This window comes from Muscardinus avellanarius (assembly GCF_963383645.1).
Source record: "Muscardinus avellanarius genome assembly, chromosome: 17".
Taxonomy (NCBI): Eukaryota; Metazoa; Chordata; class Mammalia; order Rodentia; family Gliridae; genus Muscardinus; species Muscardinus avellanarius.
In genome coordinates, this window is record NC_137803.1 from 22,369,940 (window position 1) to 22,393,493 (window position 23,554).

Below are 23,554 nucleotides of genomic sequence, written 5' to 3' on the forward strand. Positions count from 1 at the left end.
AAGACCCTGATTCAATATAAATAAAATAGGGCTGAGGGTGTAGTTCTGAGGTAGAATGTCTATGGGTTCAGTCCTCAGTAACACACACACACACACACACACACACACACACACACACACACAATCACCTTCAGGGAGTGACTTTATGGAAAGTGGTCATGAGTCAATAAATGCAGAAAGATTTAAAACAAATCCTATTAATTTCTTATAGCAAATGAAATCAATGTTGCTTCAGGAAGCAAATGAAACATTCTCATTCCTTATTTCCATATAGTTAAATTTTCTAAAAGGGCTGTCAGTTTCTATTATGTTAAAAATGCGAACAATCCTAAATCATGGTCCATAATAGTGTTGTGCATAAGAAGTCTGAACTCCACTAGCTTCCCTTTTTATTTATCTTTTGCTTTCAGATTGTTAATGTGTATATCATGAGAAGAGATGAGAGAGTTGTTTTAGCAATTATCATCCAAATGAAGACTGGAAAGCGACTGGATGTTTGAAATGTGTTAAGTTAATCAACTGGTAAAGGAATCACCACTGGATAAGTGAGAATATACTTACAAGAACCAATAGTGCCAGTAGTAACATTTCTAAAGCCATTCTTTTTTAAATGTGTCTGTACGCAGTATTCTCCATAATCCTGCTTATCACAGCCCTCTTTCTCTAAAACTTCTATTTATAAGACTTCATATTTTCGTGAAGTCTTTTCCAACGTGTAGCAGTCAGCTGTCCATGACTTTTCCATGTTTGCACTGCCCATAACTCTGCACATTCTAGATTCTTAATTATATTACATAACAGCTGAATCAGTAATCAATACTCAAATAAGGAAAACATAAGGAGAAATGCTGCATAGAGAAGAAAGATGGTCTTAAAGCCAGAATACAGAAAAGTTCAAGCAAATCCAGTTAGCACTTGTTATGTCTTTGCGCATGAGCACCACAGAAATCTCCTTGATTAAAGCAGGTGTAAGAACTGAATTATATGCAGAATGTACGACTATGGGAAAGCATGGTGTTAAAGGGAAGTTTTGTGTCATTCAAGAAGCTGTGATTTTGTGTTCTGTTCCACTTAGGTCGTGACTCATTCAGTGGCAGGAGAAAGAGCACATAAGTCAAGTGCAAAGTCCCATTCGTTGTGGATATTTTATAGGACCTGCAGCACCTCTGCCCCATTTATTTTCATCCTTCCAGGAAGAGCTACAGTCCCATAGGTTTGGGTAAATAATATGACCTCATTTCTTAGAACCGTTGGCCTTGAATCACTGTTACTAGGTCCCTTCTAGGGCATTAGATTCGTGGAGGCTTTGCTGTGATCACCTGCGCTAAGCCTCAGGTCACAGAACCGAGTCTGGGGTTCCAGCTTCATGGTCTCTAGTTAAGTAGATCAAATCAATTGATCTGTTTTTCTGGTTTTTTTTGTTTGTTTGTTTGTGTAAGTTGTCTTTCTTAGAGTTAATAATATAATATATACTTCATGACAGATGAGAGGATAAAGCACAACTATATAAACTTCAAATGATATTTTTAAGTAAAATAAAAAAAAACTAAGTAAGTGTATAGCGTCTCATAAGCATCCTTTTATGCTCTACAGAAGAAAGATTATTTCTCCTCATGATTTTGGATCATCATCATTGGTCTCCTTGCCGTGCTTCAAGTACCAGTGGGCTCAGTCACAGGATGTCTGTTCCTGCCATTTGCTACTTCTGCCTGGGAGGCTCTTGACTGAGCTCTGCTCATGGCTACCCCTCACTTCTTTAATGTCTGACTTATATTTTTACCAAATCAGAGATCTTCTTAATCTCGGAATGAAAATATTTCATAATTGTTTCTATTATTTCAACCAAACTTTATCCTTCTTTCTCTCTCCATCCTTCCTTCCTTCCTCCCTCCCTCCCTCCCTCCCTTCCTTCTTTCCATGATACTGGCAATTGAACCCAGGACATTCTACCTCCAAGCTTCAATCCAGCCCTTTTCATATTTTTTTGTTAGGAAACAGCAACTCACTAGGTGGCCAAGAGTCACACTACGTTGCTGAAGATGATCTTGCACCCTCAGTCCTCAGGTCTCAGTCTCCCATGCACTGAAATACTGAAATGTGCCACCATGCTTGGCTTGCTTCCTTTCTCACTCATTCATTCTTTCATTCCTTTGCTTTTGCTCCTCTCTCTCTCTCCACCCCTTCCCTCCCTCTTCCTTCTTCCCTCCCCCTATTCTTCCCTCCCTGGCCTCAAAATTGGGATCCAACCCTCAGCTTCCCAAGTACTGGAATTATAACTAGGTGCCATAGATTTATCTTTCTTTAAAATATTTATCACTATCTGTCTTTATTTCAATAAAATTCATAGTCCAGAGTAGGGCTTTATTTATTGCTTTTTTCGTACTATACAATATAATATCCATTTATCCAAAATAATGTTAATATTTACCATAGTATCCAATATAATGCTCATATATAGACTTCAAACAATAAAGAATTTGAAAATATAAACATAAGAAATGAATGTTCCATATCGTGAAAAATATAAATTTTTTGAAGCAGGTCTTTGCACCAAGTTACTATTTATGTGCCTCAATTCTGCAAACTCCAGCATAACCACTAGGTTTGTTTTCACTGAAATTCTCATGTTGGTCTACTTCTAATAGATATTTTATATCTCAGAGTTATAGCTTAAAATGCAGTTCTAATTAAGTAGCAATATTTTTAAAAATACTTCGCTAGCTTGCTTAGGATAAACAAAGCTATTGCTTTAATGGCACACTTGAATTTGATCTTCCCAGGTTTAGAACCTACCTGTCTTAGAAATCTTATATGTTATCTTTGTGTTTCTGCCTTGATGACCTTTTTTCTTGTCCCCTAACTATTCAGTGTCTGTCTTGAATTCTAACCTGCATTTATCCTTACCCTGTGATTTATTTTTTTATATTTTCTTTTTTATTTTTTTTAACCTTTTTCTTATTGGTGCATTGTAGCCATGCATCTTAATGGAATAAAAGATGGTGGAGACATACATCCACACATCACCCAACTAGCCTTTACCCAATTCCTGCGCCATTCCCTCCCCATCCCTCCTTCCCATGATTGACTTTGATATATTTAAGTACATCATGTACTTTAGAGAGTTTCCCTCTTCCCCCCTCTCATCCCCTCAGGCCACCTTATTTCCTTCTCTATAGAATCACCTTCTTACCCTGTGATTTCTAACACACAGTTTTGCATAGCTATCCTAACTTGTTTCAAGTTCAGTGTGTGTGTGTGTGTGTGTGTGTGTGTGTGTGGTAGTGGGTCTGAACAGAGGCACTCTATCTCTAAGCTATATAATCAGCTTTTTTTTTTTTTTATTCAGGGTCTCTCTAGGTTGTTGAGAGTCTTGCTAAATTGCTGAAGTTGGTCTTGAACCTGTGATCCTTCTGTCTGAGACTCCTAAGTACTGGGGTGTGCCACCACACTAAGTTTCAAGTTTAATTTTAGTGCTAGTCTTCTTTAGGTCTGTCAGTTTATCTACCTTCCTACTTATATCTATCTATCATCTATCCATCCACCCATCCATTCATCTATCCACCCATCCATCTTATGTTGACCATAGGGTAGCATAAATATACAACCAGTTTTGAACTACATTAACTTTCTATGATTTTACCCAAAGTGTATGTCTGTCTCTATTACACTCTAAGCTCCAGGTGGAAAGGATTCTGTCTTCCTTGTTTCTTATTATTTCCTCAGAGTTGATCATACTGTGTGGTGCTTACAGGTTTTCTATAAATTACTCTTTAAATTAGTATGCTGTCACGTAGCAATGTTTATCACTACTCTGGGAATAGCATCTGCTGGTTGTTTTACTTATACAATTATTATTTTTGTACAACCAAATCTGTAACTAAAGTAAAATCATGAATGACAATGAGTTATTTATAAATGATAGGGAGGATATGTGGAGAAGAAGGAAAATGGAAAAAAGAAGCTCAGAAAAGAAGGGAAGAAAGATGAGAAAGGAAAATGAAAGAAGAGCCGGCATATGGATGAGGAGGGGGAGGAAGGGAGAAAAAAGAAAAGAAAAGAAAACATACAGAATCTTTTATCTTGCATTTTTGTCTTGAACACTTTCAGCTCCTTAAGTTAGGAAATAAGAGTTTCAATGCCCATTACTTAGTCAGGCCTCTTGTATCAGCACATTTTCAATACACTTTTTAAATTCCACTTTTGTTTGTCCTGGTTTTGATCAAGATTTATACACACTGATCATAACTTACTTCTTTACCAAGTTATTCTCATTTGTAACTCTTTCATTCCAATTCATTCTAACTCAAAGTTTTTATAGCTTATTTCTATTTTTTTTTCTGAGTTGTTTTGACTTCTTCCTACATGGATTTCTCTTGAATTTTATTTTTTATACAGCCACAATTTTTATTGCAAGGGAAATTTCTCATCTGGTAATGTTTAAGATTTTGCTTATATTTAATTTTTGTTATATTAATTGATAAAAATCTTAATAACAAATTCATGAACTTCTAAAGATAACTTCCAATTAAGGAAATAAACTAGTTTGTACTTTATATAAAGAAAACAGTGTCAATCTGGATGTGGTGGCACACTTCTATAATCCTAGTACTCAGGAGGCTGATATAGGATCATAGGTCCACAGCCAGCCTTGGCAATTTAGTGAGTTCCCCCACAACTCAATGAGATTCTATTTAAAAAACAAATAAAATTGGGCTGGGGTATATTTAAGAGGCAAAGTTTTCCTGGGTTTAATACTCAGTACCACCAGAAGGAGAAGGAGAAGGAGTAGTAGAAGGAGGAAAAGGAGGAGAATGAGGAAAAGGAGGAGAATGAGGAAAAGGAGGAGGAGGAGCAAGATAAGGAAGAGAGGAGGAGGTGGGGAAGGAGGAAGAGAAGAAGGAAAAGGAGGAGAATAATGAGGAGGAAGAGGAGGAGGAGGAGGAGAAGAGGAGGAGGAAGAGGAGGAGGAGGAGGAGGACGATGATGACAAGCACTGTTAAATACAAATTCTGGTATCATAAGAAAGTAAAATATTACACATTGATGTTTTGCAGGGCCAAGATAAAAAAAAATATCAAAAGAGGATAAAATGCCAAGTGTGGTGATGCACATTTGTAATCCTAGCATTCAGGAGCCTGAGACAGGAGGATCGTAGTTCATGGCTAACTTCAGCTACTTAATGAGGCCCTTTACAACTCAGTGAGACCCTGTTTCAAAATAGAGAATAAAAAATAGGGCTGGGGGTGTAGTAGTAGGTAGAATATCCCTGGGTTCCATCCCTAGTGCCACACACAAAAAAAGAGAATAAGTAATATAACTGCATTGCATTATTACTGTCAGAAAGTATACCAGTGAAGAAAATTGTTAGTCAATTATTTTTTAAAATAGATTTAAAATGTGTCATTTTAGAAGATGCTGAAAAAAGTTATTTACTATGAAGACTGCGATTAATGCATAATTAATGCTAATTTATTTGTGGCATTGCTGAAGACTCTCTGTGTTCAGTCGTGGTTTTTTTGTTTTGTTTTGTTTTGTTTTGTCTCTGAACATGTAGTAGAAATAAATGGCCCCAAATTAAAATTTTTAAAGTGACCATTGAAGCTGACACAACCAAGGAGATAAAAAAAACACAGTGCTAATACTGGGCGTGGTGGCTCAGGCTTGTAATCCCAGTACTTGGGAAGCCGAGACAGGAGGATCGAAGGTTTGCGGTCAGCCTCAGCTGTTTAGTGAGGCCCTCTGCAACTTAGTGAGATCCTGTTTCAAAATAAAGAATGAAAAATAGGGCTGAAAGTGTAGGTATAGCTTGAAGGTATAATGACCCTGGGTCCTGGGTCCAATCCCAGTACTGCAAAAACAAAACAAACAAAACAGTGCTAGTGATTGGCGAAAGGTCTTACCATCTAGGTCGTTCTCTGGGGTCTCTGCTGTATACCAGTTGGAAGGTGGTCCAGTGCCATTGACAGTCATGGCTGACACTTGGAAACTGTACTGACTTCCCTTTTCCAGTCCTGTAAAATTTCCACAAAAAAGGGAAAAATGAAAAGTTACCGATCAACAAGTATTTCTAACTGGGCTTCAAAAATTTCAGCAAAATTTTTAGCAACAATTGATATGCTCTCCATTGTGACTGTTGTAATTACTGTTATTTTGACTAAAAAGAGCAGAAATATCACTGCAAGAAGTCAAATTATTTTCCCCACATTCTCATGTATTTTTTCCAGTTTATAAAAATGTACCATAAAAATAACCTCAGGGCAGATGCAGAATATAAAATATGAATGATGAAGAAATAATCAAAAATAGCAAGAACCATTTTTCTTCACTGTTCAGAAAAGCCCTGCCTATAAATCAAGGACAGTCAATCTAAAAATTTATGTCTCTATCATTCATTCAAGGTCAGTGATTGTATTTTGTTGGACCAAGAAAGAAGAATCCATAGGCACTATACTTCAGTACAAAACACCAGGGCTTTCGCCTTTTGAAACCATCTTTTTTCTTTTTCTTTTCTTTTTTTTTTTTTTAAAGCCATATTGAGGATGGAACCCAGGGCAATCTGAGCTGCATCCCCAGTCCTATTTTTTTATTAAATGTTTTGAAACAGGGTCTAACTAAGTTGTGGAGGGCCTTACTAAGTAGCTAAGGCAGGCCACAAACCTGTGATCCCCCTGTCTCAGCCTCCCAAGTGGTAGGATTACAAGCATGAGCTACCACGCCCAGCTAGATCTTTTGAGCACATGTTGTTTACATCTCTTCTATATTAGGATGAAGTCAATTTCCATGATAATTTGATAACATTAGAGATTGTTTTAAAAAGTACAGGTATACTAGAGAGGTCCCCTGGATCATTAGTCTGGTATATATAATTTTTAATGTAAATAATTTTCTTCTTACCTAAATTTTAATGTAGTAAACTAACATGATAAATGATATTTGTTGCTATGAGTTGAATGCATCCTCCAAAACTCATGTTGAAATTTAATTGTCAGTGTAAAGGTATTAAAAGGACTGGTAAGAGGGTTAATTAAGATCTGATGGCTTGTCCTCATATATTAGAGTAAGTTAGTAATTGCAGTTCACCCAAATCAATTTCTTTCTGTCTAGCATAGTCTCTTGTATTCCCAACTTCAGCCATAAAATGACCATAGCCAGATCCTCGTAAACTACCTAGCTTGTGATATTCTGTTATAGCAGCAGAAAATAGACTGACACTTGTGGACCATGAGACATTTTTGAGATATTGAGAATTCAGCTTAAATGGCCAACTCTTTAATATAAAAAAGTTGAGCAATCCTGGTAGAAATAGAAATTTAGTCTCTTTTTCTATTTCTCATCCAGTAATATAAGATACGTATAAATGTCTGACATTGAAAAAATATATAAATAAAATTATTTTGGAAATGATGCTTATATTGTGTACCAAGTTATATATTTGTAGATCTTTGTGTAGATATATATAATACTTAGTATAAAGAAAATTTTAACATATTACTAGTGTGAAAACATGTTTTCAGTAATGGTTAGAAAATTTTGCTAATATGCATGTATGCCTCCACCATCTTGTACCCCATTAAGATATATATGACTACAATACACCAATAAATTTTTTTAATTTAAAAATATAATTAGCAAAAAATTTGTTAATGTCAAGGAATAGTTGCTTCTAATAAACAGTCTTATTAGAAGAGACCATTCACACACAAATGCTGTGCTCTAAAGAATATTCTAATTTTACAAAATAGACCAGAAGCCCCATGCACTGAGAATGTTATCAGCTATTATTTGTGTTTTAATTGTATATGCATAGAGTCTACAAGAGTGGCTGGCACATGAAAAAAATACAAAACTACCTTTGAAAAATCTACCCAAACTGATCAGGGAGAGCAGTACTTAACACAAAGGAAATGTCATGTTAAAACACAATATTCAACATCAACAAGGTGGCAAAGAGATGCTTTTGAAAGTAAACCCTTTGTCATCCCTCAAATAGGCTTGAGTTCATTTCACTCTGTTAACATGGCATTGATCTAAAAGGTAACCCTCTCTACCCTTTCATAGGTACCACCATTGTTGATTACAGAGTATTTTTGTGAAATTAAAAAATCAAGAGACAATTCCAGGAAGAAATGCTTATCTAATCTTTGCAGCATGTTAACTTTAATAGGGGTCTTGTCTAAAACAGCTTAAATTCATCCATGTTAGGTAGAAATTTAACTACATTTTCAATATAAATGGATGGACAATGACATCAGAACTGAGCTGAAATGTCATCTGAGATGGTCAGTTTTATGCACCAACTTGGCTGGGCTAACATACCCAGCTGTTCAATCAAATACAAATCCAGATGTTACAGGAGTTTATATTCAATTCAAGCTAGTGATGCTGTTCTAGACAATCTGGTGGGCCAGATGCAATCAGATGAAGTCCTTAGGAACAGACCTGAGACTTCTCTAAAGCAAAAATTCTATGGGTGGATATTAGTGTCAGCTTGAGAGATCCAGTCTGCCTTTCCTGGTGGATCACCTGTGGATTTAGGAATTATCTTGGAATCTATCACAATCGCTTAACTCTTCTTTGCAATAAACCTGTTAGTAAGTATCTCTTACTGATATACTCTCTCCTTTAATACTGACTGATAAACTATCATCTGCAATATTTTGACATATGAATGAAAATATTTTGAATATCAAAATTTGCTTCTTTTATTCACTTGGCATTCAATCAAATGATTATTTGTATATGCAACAAATCATTTTAATATAAATTAGTAAAATATCTCATTATAAAGTTGATTAAAAATTTCTCCTGATATGAAGTTAAGTATAAAGTACCCAGTCTGTATAGAGAATGCCACTCTTAAAGGTAATCTTAAGTTATGTGTAGCAAAATGACTCCTCTAATGCTCAACATCTAACAAGTGACCCTGTAGATAAAGCAGAAGTCCCTTTAGAATGGGGAGCTCATTGGTAAAGGGAATCCATTTGCAACAGTTTGTTTGTTAGAAAACTTATTTATACAGAGATAATTCCTAGTTTCACCTATAAGTAAAAAAAAAAAGTTTGTTTGAATATGTTTCCCCAAGTCTAGTCTGCTTTAAGAATACAGTACTCTGTTTCAGTCATTTCTCAGCAGAACTAAGCCAGTTACCCTTTCCGTTATTTAGTTAAATATACCAGTCTAGACATTAAATTCATAAGTCTCCCTCTTTTGTTCCTGGGGACCAAACATATGCTAGGCAAGTGCTGTACCACTGAGCTACAGCCCCAGCCCTTTGGATGTAACCTTCAAAATACCAGGTTGCAATGTTCGTGTTTCAATGCTGTGAGAGTTACTTGCTTGAGGACGTTTTAGGCATATTTAAAGTAATTCAATTTCTCATTGAAGTGATTAGGTAATAATACATGATCTTCTGAGGATCAGTTGATAAACTGCTTATTAAAACAGTCCAAATAATGCAATGCAATGCACATGTATGAAGTCATCAATGCCAATCTCAATAATATGTACAGGGAAGGGAGGAAGAAGGTAGGATCTGGAGGAAAAAACAAGTGCTGCATGTATGTTCCTATCACTCTGAACCTCATTATGATGTGCATTTATAATGTACAAATAAAACTATATTTTAAAATAATTTATAAAACTAAGCAGTTAATAGATGTAAAGATAACCTTTGCATAGTGATTTATGAGTTATTTTCTCACTCGATTTTCAAATACACTGATTCGGGAACAGACTATTCTGTTATTCCCATTTTAGAGGTAAGGGTAATGAGACTCAGAGAAATTGAGCAAGGATTCTGGTGTTTTAATTCTGGGCTCTGCCCTAGGTCATGCTTTGATTTCTGCTAGTCCCATTAAAAGCTCAGTTGTCTAGGCTGGAGCCCAACAGTGGACACAGCAAAACATGTAAAATACCAAGCACGTATATGAGGAATTCATGCCTATAACAATTATGTCTAGAACTGAATTATATGTAGGAAGAAAGAATAGAATTGATATGGTTATGTTGACAGTGGGTTAAGAGAGAAATATCACCAAATTTTCCATTTAAAAATAATTAAATTAGAAAAACTGGTACCCTGTTAGAAAGAAGAGTATCTTCAAGAATTAGACCAACAATCACAATAATTGAGCAATTTTGGTGAGGTTCAACTCTGACAGCTAATAAAAATGTATCTTTCAATCCTTCCTTCCTCCCTTCCTTCCTTCCTTCTGTCCTTTCTTCCTTCATTCTCTCCCTCTATCCCTCCCTCTCTCTCTTGCTTCTTTGCTGGAAGTGTAGTAAAGCAAAGATGGTCTAGAATTAAAGGCTTTTTCTGTGTGTGGGCACTCATAAACTCACATGTGAATGCCTCTGGTCAGCATTACCTATGGTTTAAGAGTACAAGCTTTCAAATAAGGAAGAATTACCTTTGAATTTTTGTTTCACTATTTCTTAAATACATTATCTTGAAAAATGTGCTAGATTTCTCCATGTGTCTCTGTTTTCTCATAAAATAGGAATACATAAATTTAAATGTTATAACGATTAAATTGAAAACATATATAAAATTCTTAACATAGTGATTGGTGTCGAAGTTCAGTTAACTGATATTATTGTTATTTTTATAAATGTTAAAGGTATTATTTTACTATAAAGGAATTATTTAAAGAGCAATATTATACAATGAATTACTTAAAATGAACTAAAGAGGACAATATGGCTTAGTTTAAGGAATTCAGGCTACGAGTCAGAACATCTGCAATTCAGTTGAGATTGTCTTCTAACTAGTGGTAGTTCTTATATCTCTTCAGAGCTCAGTGACCTCTTGTATAAAGAAAGAGAGATTGAGGAAGATGAATTGTGTGGTTCTTGCCATGCCTGTTAGGACCCTAAAGTTGAATTTTGGTGTGTGTGTGGGGGGGGTGTGCATGCACACACATGCACACATGTGTGTGCATGCATGTATACTCATGACTCTTAGATTCTTCTCATTACAGCTTTATGCCAAAGAATGTCTGTTGTAGATAATGATGCTTTTCTCAACTGTAAAAAATTATATTGTTGAAAAGAGATTCTCTTTTGCCCCATTCTAACCCTAATACTAAGTGCTTCCAAGTTCTCTAATTCTTTTATTCCAATTTCTTAGGCCTTATGGTAAAAGATAGTATATTCTTCAAACAACAAAATTTCCCTAATGTAATGTTAGTCTTGTTATAAAATTGCTATGGCACTGTTTCAATTTTCCAGTCTATATAATACCAATGCATGCTTATCATTATGCTTATTCTATGGCCATGAAATACAAGAACTCTCTTAAATTCAATTCCAAACAACCTTTGCTGAAGAGCACTCAAAAATGAAAAACAGCACTTTAAAATGTAGTTGACATGAGTTTCCATAATAAAATTGATAGCAGCCATTTAAAATCCTTGTTATAACTCTGAATTATTTTGTTATTGCAGATGTCTCATTATCTTAGTAAAAAAAAAAAAAACACCCATGCACAACAAAAAGCACCTGCCTAATAAATAGAGGATGGTAAAAAACTGTTTGAGTCTCTACACCTGAATATCTAGATAATACGAATGAAGCACTCAGATATCTTCCATTTTCTAGCAGCCAAATCAATATATCTGTGTGTCTTACAGGCACTGAAAACATGGGGTCAAATCCTGTACCTTGGACACAGCTGCAGATTTATATGGAAAATCAATGACTCTGCTTACCACAAAGTGTATCACTTACTACATGTGTCCTGGGGACAAGTCTAAACCATAGCTAGTCCTCCAGTGTGTATACCTCTTGGCCCTTTTTATGCTTTAGAAAACATTTGCAAACTGTCTAGAATGTAACAGGTGTTTCTGAAGCTGAGTTGTGGGGCAGGAGAGAGAAAGGCAGAAGCATTTCAAAGCTTGTTTTTAAAATTTTAAGAGTCCAACACTATTCACTAACTCTTTTCATTGCTTTGGTTCAAATAAAAAAGGAATATATCTGATTTTGTGGCTGTACATATCAGGTCCAGTTGCAAATATAACTGCAAGTGTATTTTAAAACTCTTGAAGAAATAAATAACTATTAATAAAAGTTTCAAGCTTAGATCCAGATTTCTATAAATCTATAAAGATGGGAATGGGCACCTGTGAGCCATTCTTAGTAATAAACTAATGAATCCATTCCATGTCTTTGCTTTTGACTAAAAATGATAATAAACCAGAGTAGTGATGGTAGGCGCTCTAATTGTTACACATATTTAGAGAGATAAAAATGCACAGATAAATTATTTACTTTTGGCCGAACAAAGCTTATTAGAGGCTACAATTCAAAATGACTACCCTTGTGAGGAAAAAAATGAATGAAAAGAATATGCATTGAGTTGAATATTTCCTCCCCAAACTCATGTGTTCCTGGATCATCAGCGTGCGACTTCACTTGGAAATAGAGTCTCTACAGAAATAGTTAAGTTCTTAAGAAAAAACTCATTATAGATTTAGAGGGGGGCGTATATGAGGATGAGGTCTATATCCATCAATATTAGTGTCTTCATTAGAAGAGGAGAGGACACTGAGACCTAGGGAGAGGAAGGTGATGCGAAGCCAGAGAGGGAGTGCTGCATCTGTAAGCCAAGAACACTAAGCACTGTTGGCAACCACCACCAGATCCTCTTCTCAGATCCTCCAAAAGGAACCAGCCTTGCCAAAACCTGGATTTCAGACTTTCAGCTTCCTGAATTATGACAATAAATCACCACTGTTTTGAGCCATCAGGTGTTTAGTAATTGGTTTGGGCAGCTCAAGGGTGAACACAGGTTCTTTGACAGTGAAAAGTATCATGTTCTCTGCTCTCTCCTTCTCTCATTTAGTGGCTTTTGCCTTCTATAAAGAGAAAGTAATACATTAAAATCATCTGTAAATTTAGGGAACCATATTCTCAGTTTCATTAATACAAGCTTAATGTTAGATTATATTTGCCAAAATAACTCATAAATACTAAGCAGTCCACACCAGTGAATCTTAGAGGCTACTACTCTTCATTATTTTAGGATGCTTTCTTCTTACTTGTTTAGCTGGTATAGAGTTGGCCTGAGTATGAGGAAATCACATTTTGATAATCAAAGGTTATAATATGTCAGTAAGAGTCATTTTTTTTGTTTTTTATTGTATATATGCAATTATATGGTTTATTATTATTATTAGAAAAGTAAGTAACTGCTGGGCATGGTGGTGCATGCTTGTAATCCCAGCATTTGGAAAGCTGAGATAGGAGGATCACAGTTCTTGGACAGCCTCAGATATTACTACCTAATGAGGCCCTTTGCAACTCAGAGAGACTCTGTTTCAAAACAAAGAATAAAAACTAGGGGTTGGAGGTGTAGCTCAAAGGAAGAATGCCCCTGTGTTCCATCCATAGTACCACAAAAAAGAGAAGTAAGTAACCCTGGAGATTACTATTTTAGCATATATTATTCTAAATATTTTCATATGAATGCATATTTTATATCAAATGTGGACTCATGCACTAATACCAATTTCAAACTGAGTTATTCACTTATATGTTTTAAATATTTAACAAGTAATTTAATTTTTTATTCTGCATCATTTCTAAAAGATATACAGTTTTTCATGATGTGGTTGTGTCTGGATTTTTTAAAATAACCACCTATAGTTGGCTAAGTTTTTTAAAAATTGCGGTCTATGAAAATAATATTGCAATGAATATCTTTCTACTTAAAAAATATTGTCCCTTAGGATAAACTCCTAGAAGTTTAAAAATTGGGTTATATCTTTATGGAAAATTATGCATATACTTTTGTACATATATGTGTGTTTATATACATACAAATATACACTCATACACAAACATATATGTATGTATATATATACATACATATAAGTGTATACACACATATATATGCATGCATATGTGTGTGTGTGTGTGTAGAGAGAGAGAGAAAGAGAAAAAAAATATGTATAGATTAGTTTCCAGAGAGACTCTAGAAGCTTTCTGTCTCCAAAACAATACATGAGCCAGGCGTGGTGGTGCACGCTTGTAATTCCCACGCTTGGGAGGCGGAGACAGGAGGATCGCGCAGGTTCGAAGTCAGCTGCGCTGGCTTAAGAGACCCTGTTTCCAAATAAAATTATAAAAAATAGGTCTGGGAGTGTAGCCCGGAGGTAGAAGGGCTTCCAGAAACCCATGTACAACCAAAAAAAAAAAAGCATGAAAATTCATATTTCTCATATGCTTTCTGGATTAGGGTATCTTTAATCAAAGAAAATGCTAATTCATTTTAACTTGAATCTTTCAATTTACCAATGAAATTCAGCATTTTATCCATTTACTGGCCATTTATAATTCTGTGAAATGAATATATAATCTTAAAGTTTTCTGTTCTAATGTCCTTCTATTATTATTTTATAGAAATAATTTATTTTATATTTCTAATGTGTTTCACTTGAGCAAGGAAAATGACAACTAAGTTCCAGGGCTTCAAATCTATCTGCAAAAAATGTGACATGGGTTTAAATATCCTTGGGGTGTTTTCTAGTCTACCATTAAATATTAGGAAATATAGTATAGTATTTTCAAATGATTTTTCAATTTTGTTGATCTCTCTCAACATTAACTACATACTGTGCTAAATATCATAATGAACATGTAATCCTAGTTTAAACTTCGACAGTTTTTTAGCCTCTTGCCATTATTTCATCCGAAATAAACAAAATTCAACAAAACCTCTTGGCTTTTTAAAACCTTTTTAAATGTTATAGTAGAATTCCATAACTTTTTTTTTTTATTTCAGTAATATCTGCCTAGGAGTTTTTCCAGCTTTAAAATGGGCAATGTGATTTTTGACAATCTACTTTGGTATCTGTCTCATCATTATGCTAAAATTTTACAGGTATGAAAAACAAAAACAAAAAAAGGCAAAAAGAAAGTTACTCTGAAATCTCAGGTTACAGGATAAACAAGCTTACAAAGGGTATGTGTGTTATGACTTCAAGTGGAAATTTACTGAGTATACAGTGTAGATGAAATAGATAAAGATTATTTTATTTTATTCTTATTTGCAACGATAGCTTACTAATCGGATGTAAGATACATGTCCTATATTTAATGTATTATCATGGACCCAGTTTATCCATCACCACCAATCTTGTCAACTTCACTTTTCAGTAGCGATCATGAGCGACAATGATATATGCTTTGTATCCCAGCTCCCTACTGACACCTGATGCTATTTCTAGAGCTTTAAAGCTGAGCTGTTCTGCTACCCTACTCAAAAACATGGTCACATTAAGTGCCGATTGTCAAGGAGAGACCTCACTGTTTACACACTCAACAGAAGCTCTCCCTTCCCAGAGAGCTGGCTGGAGACTTCACCACCTGGTGGTCAACTTTGAATAATGACAGATAAGAGAAGCTCTCACACTTCCCATCCAGCAATAGATGGTGAGACATAGTGGAAGTTTGTGTGGCCAGCCTCTTAAGATATATCCAAGGAGACCTAGCAAGCAGTATATTTGTTTCCAAAATTGTGACCACACTTGCTCAATAATGAACCACGACCATGTGATTTCTCCTCTTTCCTTGCTTGTCCAATATTTTCCTTATTTATTTATTTAATTATTTTTATTTATTTTTATTTTTTATGCTTTGGCTCTGTATGTGTAATACACAGAGCCAGGGACATTCTACGTTTAAGCCATCATACCCATAGCTCTATTTTATTTTCTATTTTGAAACAGGCTTTCACTAAGTTGTAGAGGGCCTCCTTAAGGTGCTGAGTCTGGTTTTGAACCTGTAAACCTCCTGTCTCAGTCACTCAAGTACTGAGATTTCAGGTGTGTGCACCATGCCCTGTCCTGCACTCTTGTCTACTCCTCTTGCTTTCCCGAGCTCACGGTCTCCAAAGCCATGACCTTGAAAGCCTTACATCAGTCTATTTTCTAGGAAGCTGATCTGAAATATATTGAAATTCTATGCCGGGCAAGAGTTACAAAAATTTATGACTATTCAGCATACAAAATAAAAACCATATTATCTTCAAGAAAGGAGTTGTTTCCATAAAAAATTTTTACCTACTAAGATTTGTACCAATATGGCAATAAAAGTGGCTCTACTTAACTATTTATGAAAAGTAGGACAATCTTTCTCTCTATTCTCCAATCTACCACTTTCTTCATTTTCTACCCTGTTTTCACTCCTGGAAGTTGGGAAAGAGGGCCAAAAAGACTTAAGCTTGGTTTTTTTATGTTATAACCTCTTAAAGGTTATTAGTGCCTGGTATGGTAGCATATGACTATAATATCAATATTAGGAGGCTGAGAGAAAAGGATCACAAATTTAAAGTAAGTCTCAGAAAGTTGGTGTCATGCTCAGCGCCTTAGTGAAACTCTATTTCCAAATGAAAAAATAAAATAAAGCCAGGGATCTAGCTCAGAGGTAAAATGCCCTGGGTTCAAACACCAGTAATCCCCCTAAAAGTTATAGTTAAAAAATTAAAAATTATTTGGTAATAGCTGTTGAATCAACAATGCTGAGAATGTAACATGGATAAAACTCTGGCAATATGTTATTAAGGTGATGATCTTGTAGCAACGTATGTAGCAAAAGCATTACAAAAAACATAAATCTAAAAGTATAAAGTATAAAACTATAAAGGTTATTCTTGTTCAGGCCACTAAATGTCACCTGCCAGAAAAAAAAATCAATGTTTCTATTTTATCCCTAAAGCATTTAATTCATCTAGACTTTGCCAGACTATACTCTGTGAACACTGACCTGTGAACAGGTACCAGAGGTTATTTGGCTCCAATGTTTCCATCTCACCCCTGCGGGTTGTCTTTCTGTGTCGAATTTTATAGCCAGTAATAAATCCGTTTTGCGTTCCTGATGGAGGAGGAAGCCAGCTTACTTTGATACTCTGTGAAAATAATAAATGCAAATTAAAACACTGGTGGAAAAAAGAAAAAGAACAACTGGACAGGGTCAAAGAAGTGACCCAAACACAAATGTGAATGAAGTAGGAAGGAGAAAAGAGGGACTGCCACCTAGAAACAAACTAAATCTGTTCTTACAATTTGACAGCACTCATAGTTGTTTTATTTTAAGAAAAAGGCATATGACTCATTTGATTGATTATATGCATTATCATCGTGACAAAATATTCTAAACGTTATAAACCATAAAACAACTCTAAATTGGAAAACACTGAATGTGAGATATCAGCCAACATTTGGAAGGTGTGAATTGAAGAGAAGTAGTATGCCTAAAGCAATGGAAATAGCTAAAATATAAGTACTTTCTCGAGAGTTAACAATGAAACACAAAGCAGTTTTTATGTGAAAATTTTCAAGGAATCCTAGGAAATATTGCTTCCTAAATAATTTGGAAAATAGGTACTAAAAAAGGAAATAACTGAAAATTCTTAGTAATCAATTAAACTACAGGTTCCTACCTATGTCCAGCAAGCAAACCCACCAACCCTAACCCATGTTGACTGGAGCAGCCAGGAGCTTTATGAACACAAAGGCCACAAATACATATATCAGGCAGGTAAGAGAACAGGGGTGTTGGCAAGGCAAGGGTCAGTAGGCCTACTATACTATGTGGTGGCACATCCTTGTAATCCCAGTATTTGAGAGACTGAGACAGGAGGATCAAGATCTTGGGTTCATGGCTAGCCTCAGCTACTTAGTGAGGCCCCCTGAAGCTTAGTGAGACCTTGTTTCAAAATAAAAAATAAAAAATAGGGATGGGGGTGTAGCTCAGAGGTAGAAGGTCTCTGGGTTCCATTCCTAGTGCTACATACAAAAAAAAAAATCACACACACACACACACACACACACACACACACAAACACACACACACATCTTCTTTCTTTCCTTAATCTGATACCTAGAGTAATGGCAGCCATGGATTTGCTTCTCAGAAAGACTATGAAGTAATCTTTAATAACTTGTCCTAGAGAAAAGGATTCTTGACCCATTTCCCAACAATAAGGCCATCAATTAAGCCTGACTCAGGCTGCACTTGATAATGAGATTTTTAGTAATTAACTTTAATATAAGTTGGCATATATAATATATATATATATACATTTTATATTATATTATATATATTATATACATATATAAGTTACCAGACATAAAAATAAGGGATTAGTATGAAAGATGGAGAAAAAAATAATACACATAAAATATTGAAATTTCAAACAAAAAGAGATAATACATAGAAGGAAAAAGTCATTAACAGCATTATAATCTGAAAGATAATATTGTATTCATTAATAAGATAAAATATAGGTATATTAAAATATTTTAAAACTTATGACAAATATAATTTGATCATACAAATTAAATATTTTATAGGCAAATTAGGAGATGTTAAGTCTCCTGAAATTTAACAAGAAAAGAATATATCCATAGGAAAGTGGGGAGAAAAGATAACATGTTAGAGATATAGTCTAAAGTTTCTACTATCCAACTGATTTACAAAAGCAAGAAAAATAAAACAATAACAAGAACAAATAATAATAATAATAATAATAATAATAATAACCTTTCCAATAAAAGTCTTATTGAACTGGAAGAATTTGAGACTCTAGTTTGATTATGGAATGTTTTATGTTATAAATAAAAATTAATTATACCAAGATGCATCACACTTGGCAATGATATTTAACTCAGGAAAAAAAAAAAGCCAGCCGAGCATGGTAGTATATGCATGTAATCCCTGCACTTGGGAGGCTGAAACAGGAGGATCTCAGATTATTGAATAGCCTCAATAAACCGGCCCCTTAGCAACACAGTGAGACTTTGTTTCAAAAATAAATAAAAAAGTAAAGTAGGCATGCATGCATACGTCATTTATTTAGCCCTTCTCCAATTCCTACTTCATTACCTCCCCACTCCTTCTCCTGTTTGGGTTACTGATTAATCTTTATATGTTTGTGAATGTACATCATGCACACTAGGGAATTTCCCTCTTTCCTCCTTCTTCTCCCCCTCAGGTCACCTTATTTGTTCATCTATGGTTTCTCCTTCCTTGTCTAGTTTCTCCTATAACCATTTTTCTCCCTACCTTCCACATCTGATTTTTTACTTTTTGAAATTGACTAATCTCACTTAGCATAATATACCATCTCATACCCCATTAAGACGTCTGACTGCAGTTCACCAATAAAAATTAAAGAGAGAATTTCTGGGAAGGTGGCAACCGAGGAAGCAGCACATACCAGTCCTGCTGACACTCGATCTTCACTGCCATAAAAACAGTGTTCTTAAAAAAAACAACAACAAAAAAAAAAACAAAAAAAAAAAACAGCCTGGCGTGGTGGCACACGCTTGTAATCCCTGCGCTTGGGAGGCAGAGACAGGAGGATTGTGCTGGTTCGGAGCCAGCCTCGCTGGCTTTAGAGACCCTGTTTCCACATTAAAAAAAAAGTTAAAAAATAGGTCTGGGAGTGTAGCTCGGAGGTAGAAGGGCTTCCAGGAACCCCAGTACCGCACACACACACACATACACACACACACAAAAAAAAACCAAAAACAACAACAACAACAACCAAAAAACGAAAAACAAACAGAAAATACCACAACTTTAAAAAGAACAAAGGTGACAGGGAAAAAAAGGTGAGAAGACCGATCAGAGAATAGAAAAGAAACCCACCTGTCTGGTGGCCACGGGCACCACAAAAGCGCCATCTTGCCTCACTACACCCACTTGAGAGATGAACAGAAAAAAAACCAAGGACCTGAGGTAAGCGGCTGCAGATTATTGGAATTGTAAATTATCAGTTCCTCCTGTGCAAAAACACTGGGTACAACTTACAGCAATGGTAGCTGAGCTCACCAAGCCTTCCAGAGATCTAGAGCAGTGTTCAACTGAGTGCCACCCGGGCGCCATCTCTCACTGTACCCAACTCCAGAGATGAACGGGAAAACAACCGAGGACTTGTAGTAAGCAGCTGCAGATCATCGTAATTGTAAGTCATCAGTTCCTCCTGCGCAAATATTGGCTACAGCTTGCAGCAGTGACAGGCAAGCTCATCATGACCTCTGCAGATCAAGACTAGCACTCAAAATGCCATAAGTGAAGCTGCCGAAACACAGGAGAACACCCAGCACTGCGTTCCCAGGGACTCGCGCAGCCCTGGGTCAGATTTTGCAATTCAACCCGACGAAAGTAGGGATGGAGTTTACAACATGCAGCAGTGGTGGCCGAGCTTTCCACGCCCTCCAGAGATCCAGACCAGCATTCAGCAACACCATAAGTAAAGCCACCATCCCTGTAGGAGAACTACTAGTATGATGCCCCCAGGGACTCTTGCAGCTGCGCTAAACTCCCTAGGTCTGAGATTTTGTGGTACAACCCAGTGAAGGTAGGGATAGGGTCTGCTGTTGGACATAGCAGAGCCCAGACAGACTCAGGATCTACATCAGTAGAAAGTGTGGAAGGAGACCTACGCTTAACACTAGATACAACTAGTAGAAATCTCAAGGATCACCGTAGACCACCCAACTGTGGTGAATGGGAAGAAGTTAGGCCAGCCCAGCCCTAATTGTGCAGAAAATAGACTCTTAAATTGAGTTTGGTCTCAGAAGCATCTGCTACCTAGAGAGGCAGGGAGAGACTGAGACTCCCTATCTGTGGAGAACATGGAGGGCGATCTATGCTTAACACTTGATCCAGCCCCATTGATACACAGCCTTTGTTAACTCAAAAGGGACTATTTATTTATTTATTTATTTTGCATGACTGGGGGTGGAATCCAGGAACATTCTAGCTCCGAGCTACACCCCTAGCCCTATTTTTATTTTTTTTATTTCAAAACATGGTCTCACTGAGTTGCAAAGAGCCTCACTAAGTAATAGTCTGAACTGTGATCTCCCTATCTCAGCCTCCCAAATGCTAGGATTACAAGCATTCGCCACCATGTCTGGCTCATTGAGAGACCATTTTCTATAGGAACTACAGGTCGTTTTAAAGTCAAAACTAAATTTCAATTTCCCCACATCCTCATTAGCATTTATTATTGTTTGTATTCTCGATTACTGCTATTAATAACTGAAGTTAGATAGAATTTCAGTCTAGTTTTGATTTGTATTCCCCTGGTTGCGAATGATGTTGAACACTGTTTTCATATATTCATTGACTTTTTGTATTTCTTCTTTGGGGAAGTGTTTATCCAGTGATATGGCCCATCTCTGATTGGCTTTTTTAGCTTAAATGTTTTAAGCTCTTTGTATCCTCTAGATATTATTCCTCTATTAAAGGACTAGCTGGCCAAGGTCTTTTCCCATTTTGCAGGCTCTCCCTTTAGACTCTGTTGTTAGAATTTACAAATTAGTACAGCCACTCTGGAGATCAGTACGGAGGTTTCTCAGAAGACTGGAAATGGGCCCAGCTACACAACTCCTCAGTATCCTTCCAAAGAATTACAGTGAGAATGATAGTGATACATGCATATCCATGTTTATAGCAGCAATTCACAATAGCCAAATTATGAAACATTCACCAACAGATGAATGGATTACAAAACTGTTATATATACACACAATAGAATTTTACTCAGCCATAAAGAACAAAATTATGTCATTTGTAAGAAAATGGATAGAACGGAAGTATATTATGCTAAGCAAGATTAGCAAGTCTCAGAAAATGAATATTGTAGCAGGGCGTGGTGGCGCATGCTTGTAATCCCCCTGCTTGGGAGGTGGAGACAGGAGGATAGCGCAGGTTCGAGGCCAGCCGCACTGGCATAAGAGACCCTGTTTCCAAAAATAAAATAGGTCTGGGAGTGTAGCCCAGAGGTAGAAGGGCTTCCAGGAACCCCGGTACCACCAAAATAAATAAATAAATAAACAAATAAAATGAATATTGTATATTTTCTCTCATATATCGAAGCTAGAAAAAGTGGGCAACAAAGAAGAACTCAGATAAAGTAGAAGAGAATCCAATGGAGCAACGGAAAGAATTCAGGGGAGGAAGGAAGAAAGCTATAGATGTAATGAGGGTAACAGTTTAAATAATGTTTAACATTATTAATTAATGTTAATTCCAGTTTAAATAATATATAATTATTAATACTAACATTTAATTAACAACAGTTTAAATAATATATCTAATTATTAGTACTAATCGCAATGATATATATGTACAATGATAAACATGTATAGAGAAGGGAAGGAATAGGATGAGATTTGGAAGGAAATACATGAGGTATGTTGTGCAAGTATGTTCCTGTCACTCTAGACCTCATTATGTTGTATAATTACAATGTGCCAATAAAAGTATAGGGAACTGAATTCCAACAGCAAGTAAAATCGCAAATGTAGATGATGATCTTAAGATCAAGAGATAGAGCCTTTTGATTTCCATTTAATATTGTGCCATGACTTTTCTGAGTGACCCCCAAGGCTAATAAATGACTTAAATCTCAGTATACATATCAAAAGAGGGAGAATAATTGTGCCTAGTATGTTTACCAAGTGGTCATTATCATTTTATAAGCAGGGAGAAATTAATTATAGTAACAATCACATGAGTGATACTTGGTTTTTGACAGGTAGCAATTTTTTTTATCATATTTCAGGATTTCTGGTGTTTGCAAAACATGATTCCCACATAGTACCCAATACTTTCATATCAATGCCTAATAGCACTTAATTAATAGAATAAGTTATACATTCTTCACTCTGGAAGGTGAACATTTCCTCCAGTGATTATTATTCATCTTTACGAATAGTTTTATCATTTTCAATCATCCTTATTTGTGGGCAGAGGCTAAGGTTAGGATCATTTTTTAAGCTTCTTTATTGCTTTCAAGCAAGTGCCAGCAGATTTCAAAGTCTGGTGATCAAAGTTTTTCTTAGGTTCTTCTTTGACAGATGATGTGGCTGTATCCTTCACTTTGTATTGTTTGGGGAAGTTAAAAGAGTCTTAAGCTATTTTTTATTATTTAGTACTATTATGTGTCTTATTTTCCAAGACTTATTCTCAGTCACTCACATTTCATTATACATTTCTTCACCAAGCCACCTAATGATGTCTCCATTCTGGGAACATTTTTTAAAGCAACTTCATCTTCAGAAGCAGACTTGGTAGTAGCGATTTTTATGAACAGAACTTAACACACGGCATTTGACTTTTGAAAAAACAATTCTAGTAGTTTTGACTTGACTTGTGGTCCTCTTATGACTTGAAAGAAAAAGTAATACTTTGAATTGTTATAATTTTCTATCTTGAGTCAAGGATTAATTTTACTTTTTTCATGTTTGAGAGAAAAGAACAACTGTAAAATTTAACTCCCTCAATTTAACTCCCATCCCAATATGCTTACCAAGAAAATAATTTTTTTCTAAATAAACTTAGTGAAGAACAGTTATGTTTATTAATTTATATGAAAGAGTCTACTTGGACTATTTCCCAACTGCTTGGGATAGCTTTGTCCAATACTGTGCTACAAAATTATGCTCTTCATAGCCCCCATTAATCAATTTTTAAATTTTTCTATCACTCTAGATACATGTTACTAGCATATGAGAAAAAAATAATTGATAAGCCCACA

General features: G+C 35.7%; 1 protein-coding gene across 1 annotated transcript in view; it reads right to left on the minus strand.

Annotated features, from left to right (window-relative positions):
• DCC (DCC netrin 1 receptor) overlaps positions 1-23,554 on the minus strand; it is a gene marked incomplete at both ends in the record, with an annotated part of 1,196,613 nt that overhangs the window by 201,135 nt on the left and 971,924 nt on the right. Inside the window, 2 exons of the mRNA XM_080714768.1 lie at positions 5,901-6,011; positions 16,765-16,906. Coding sequence (XP_080570894.1) covers positions 5,901-6,011; positions 16,765-16,906 — 253 coding nt within the window. The remainder of the gene's footprint in view (positions 1-5,900; positions 6,012-16,764; positions 16,907-23,554) is intronic.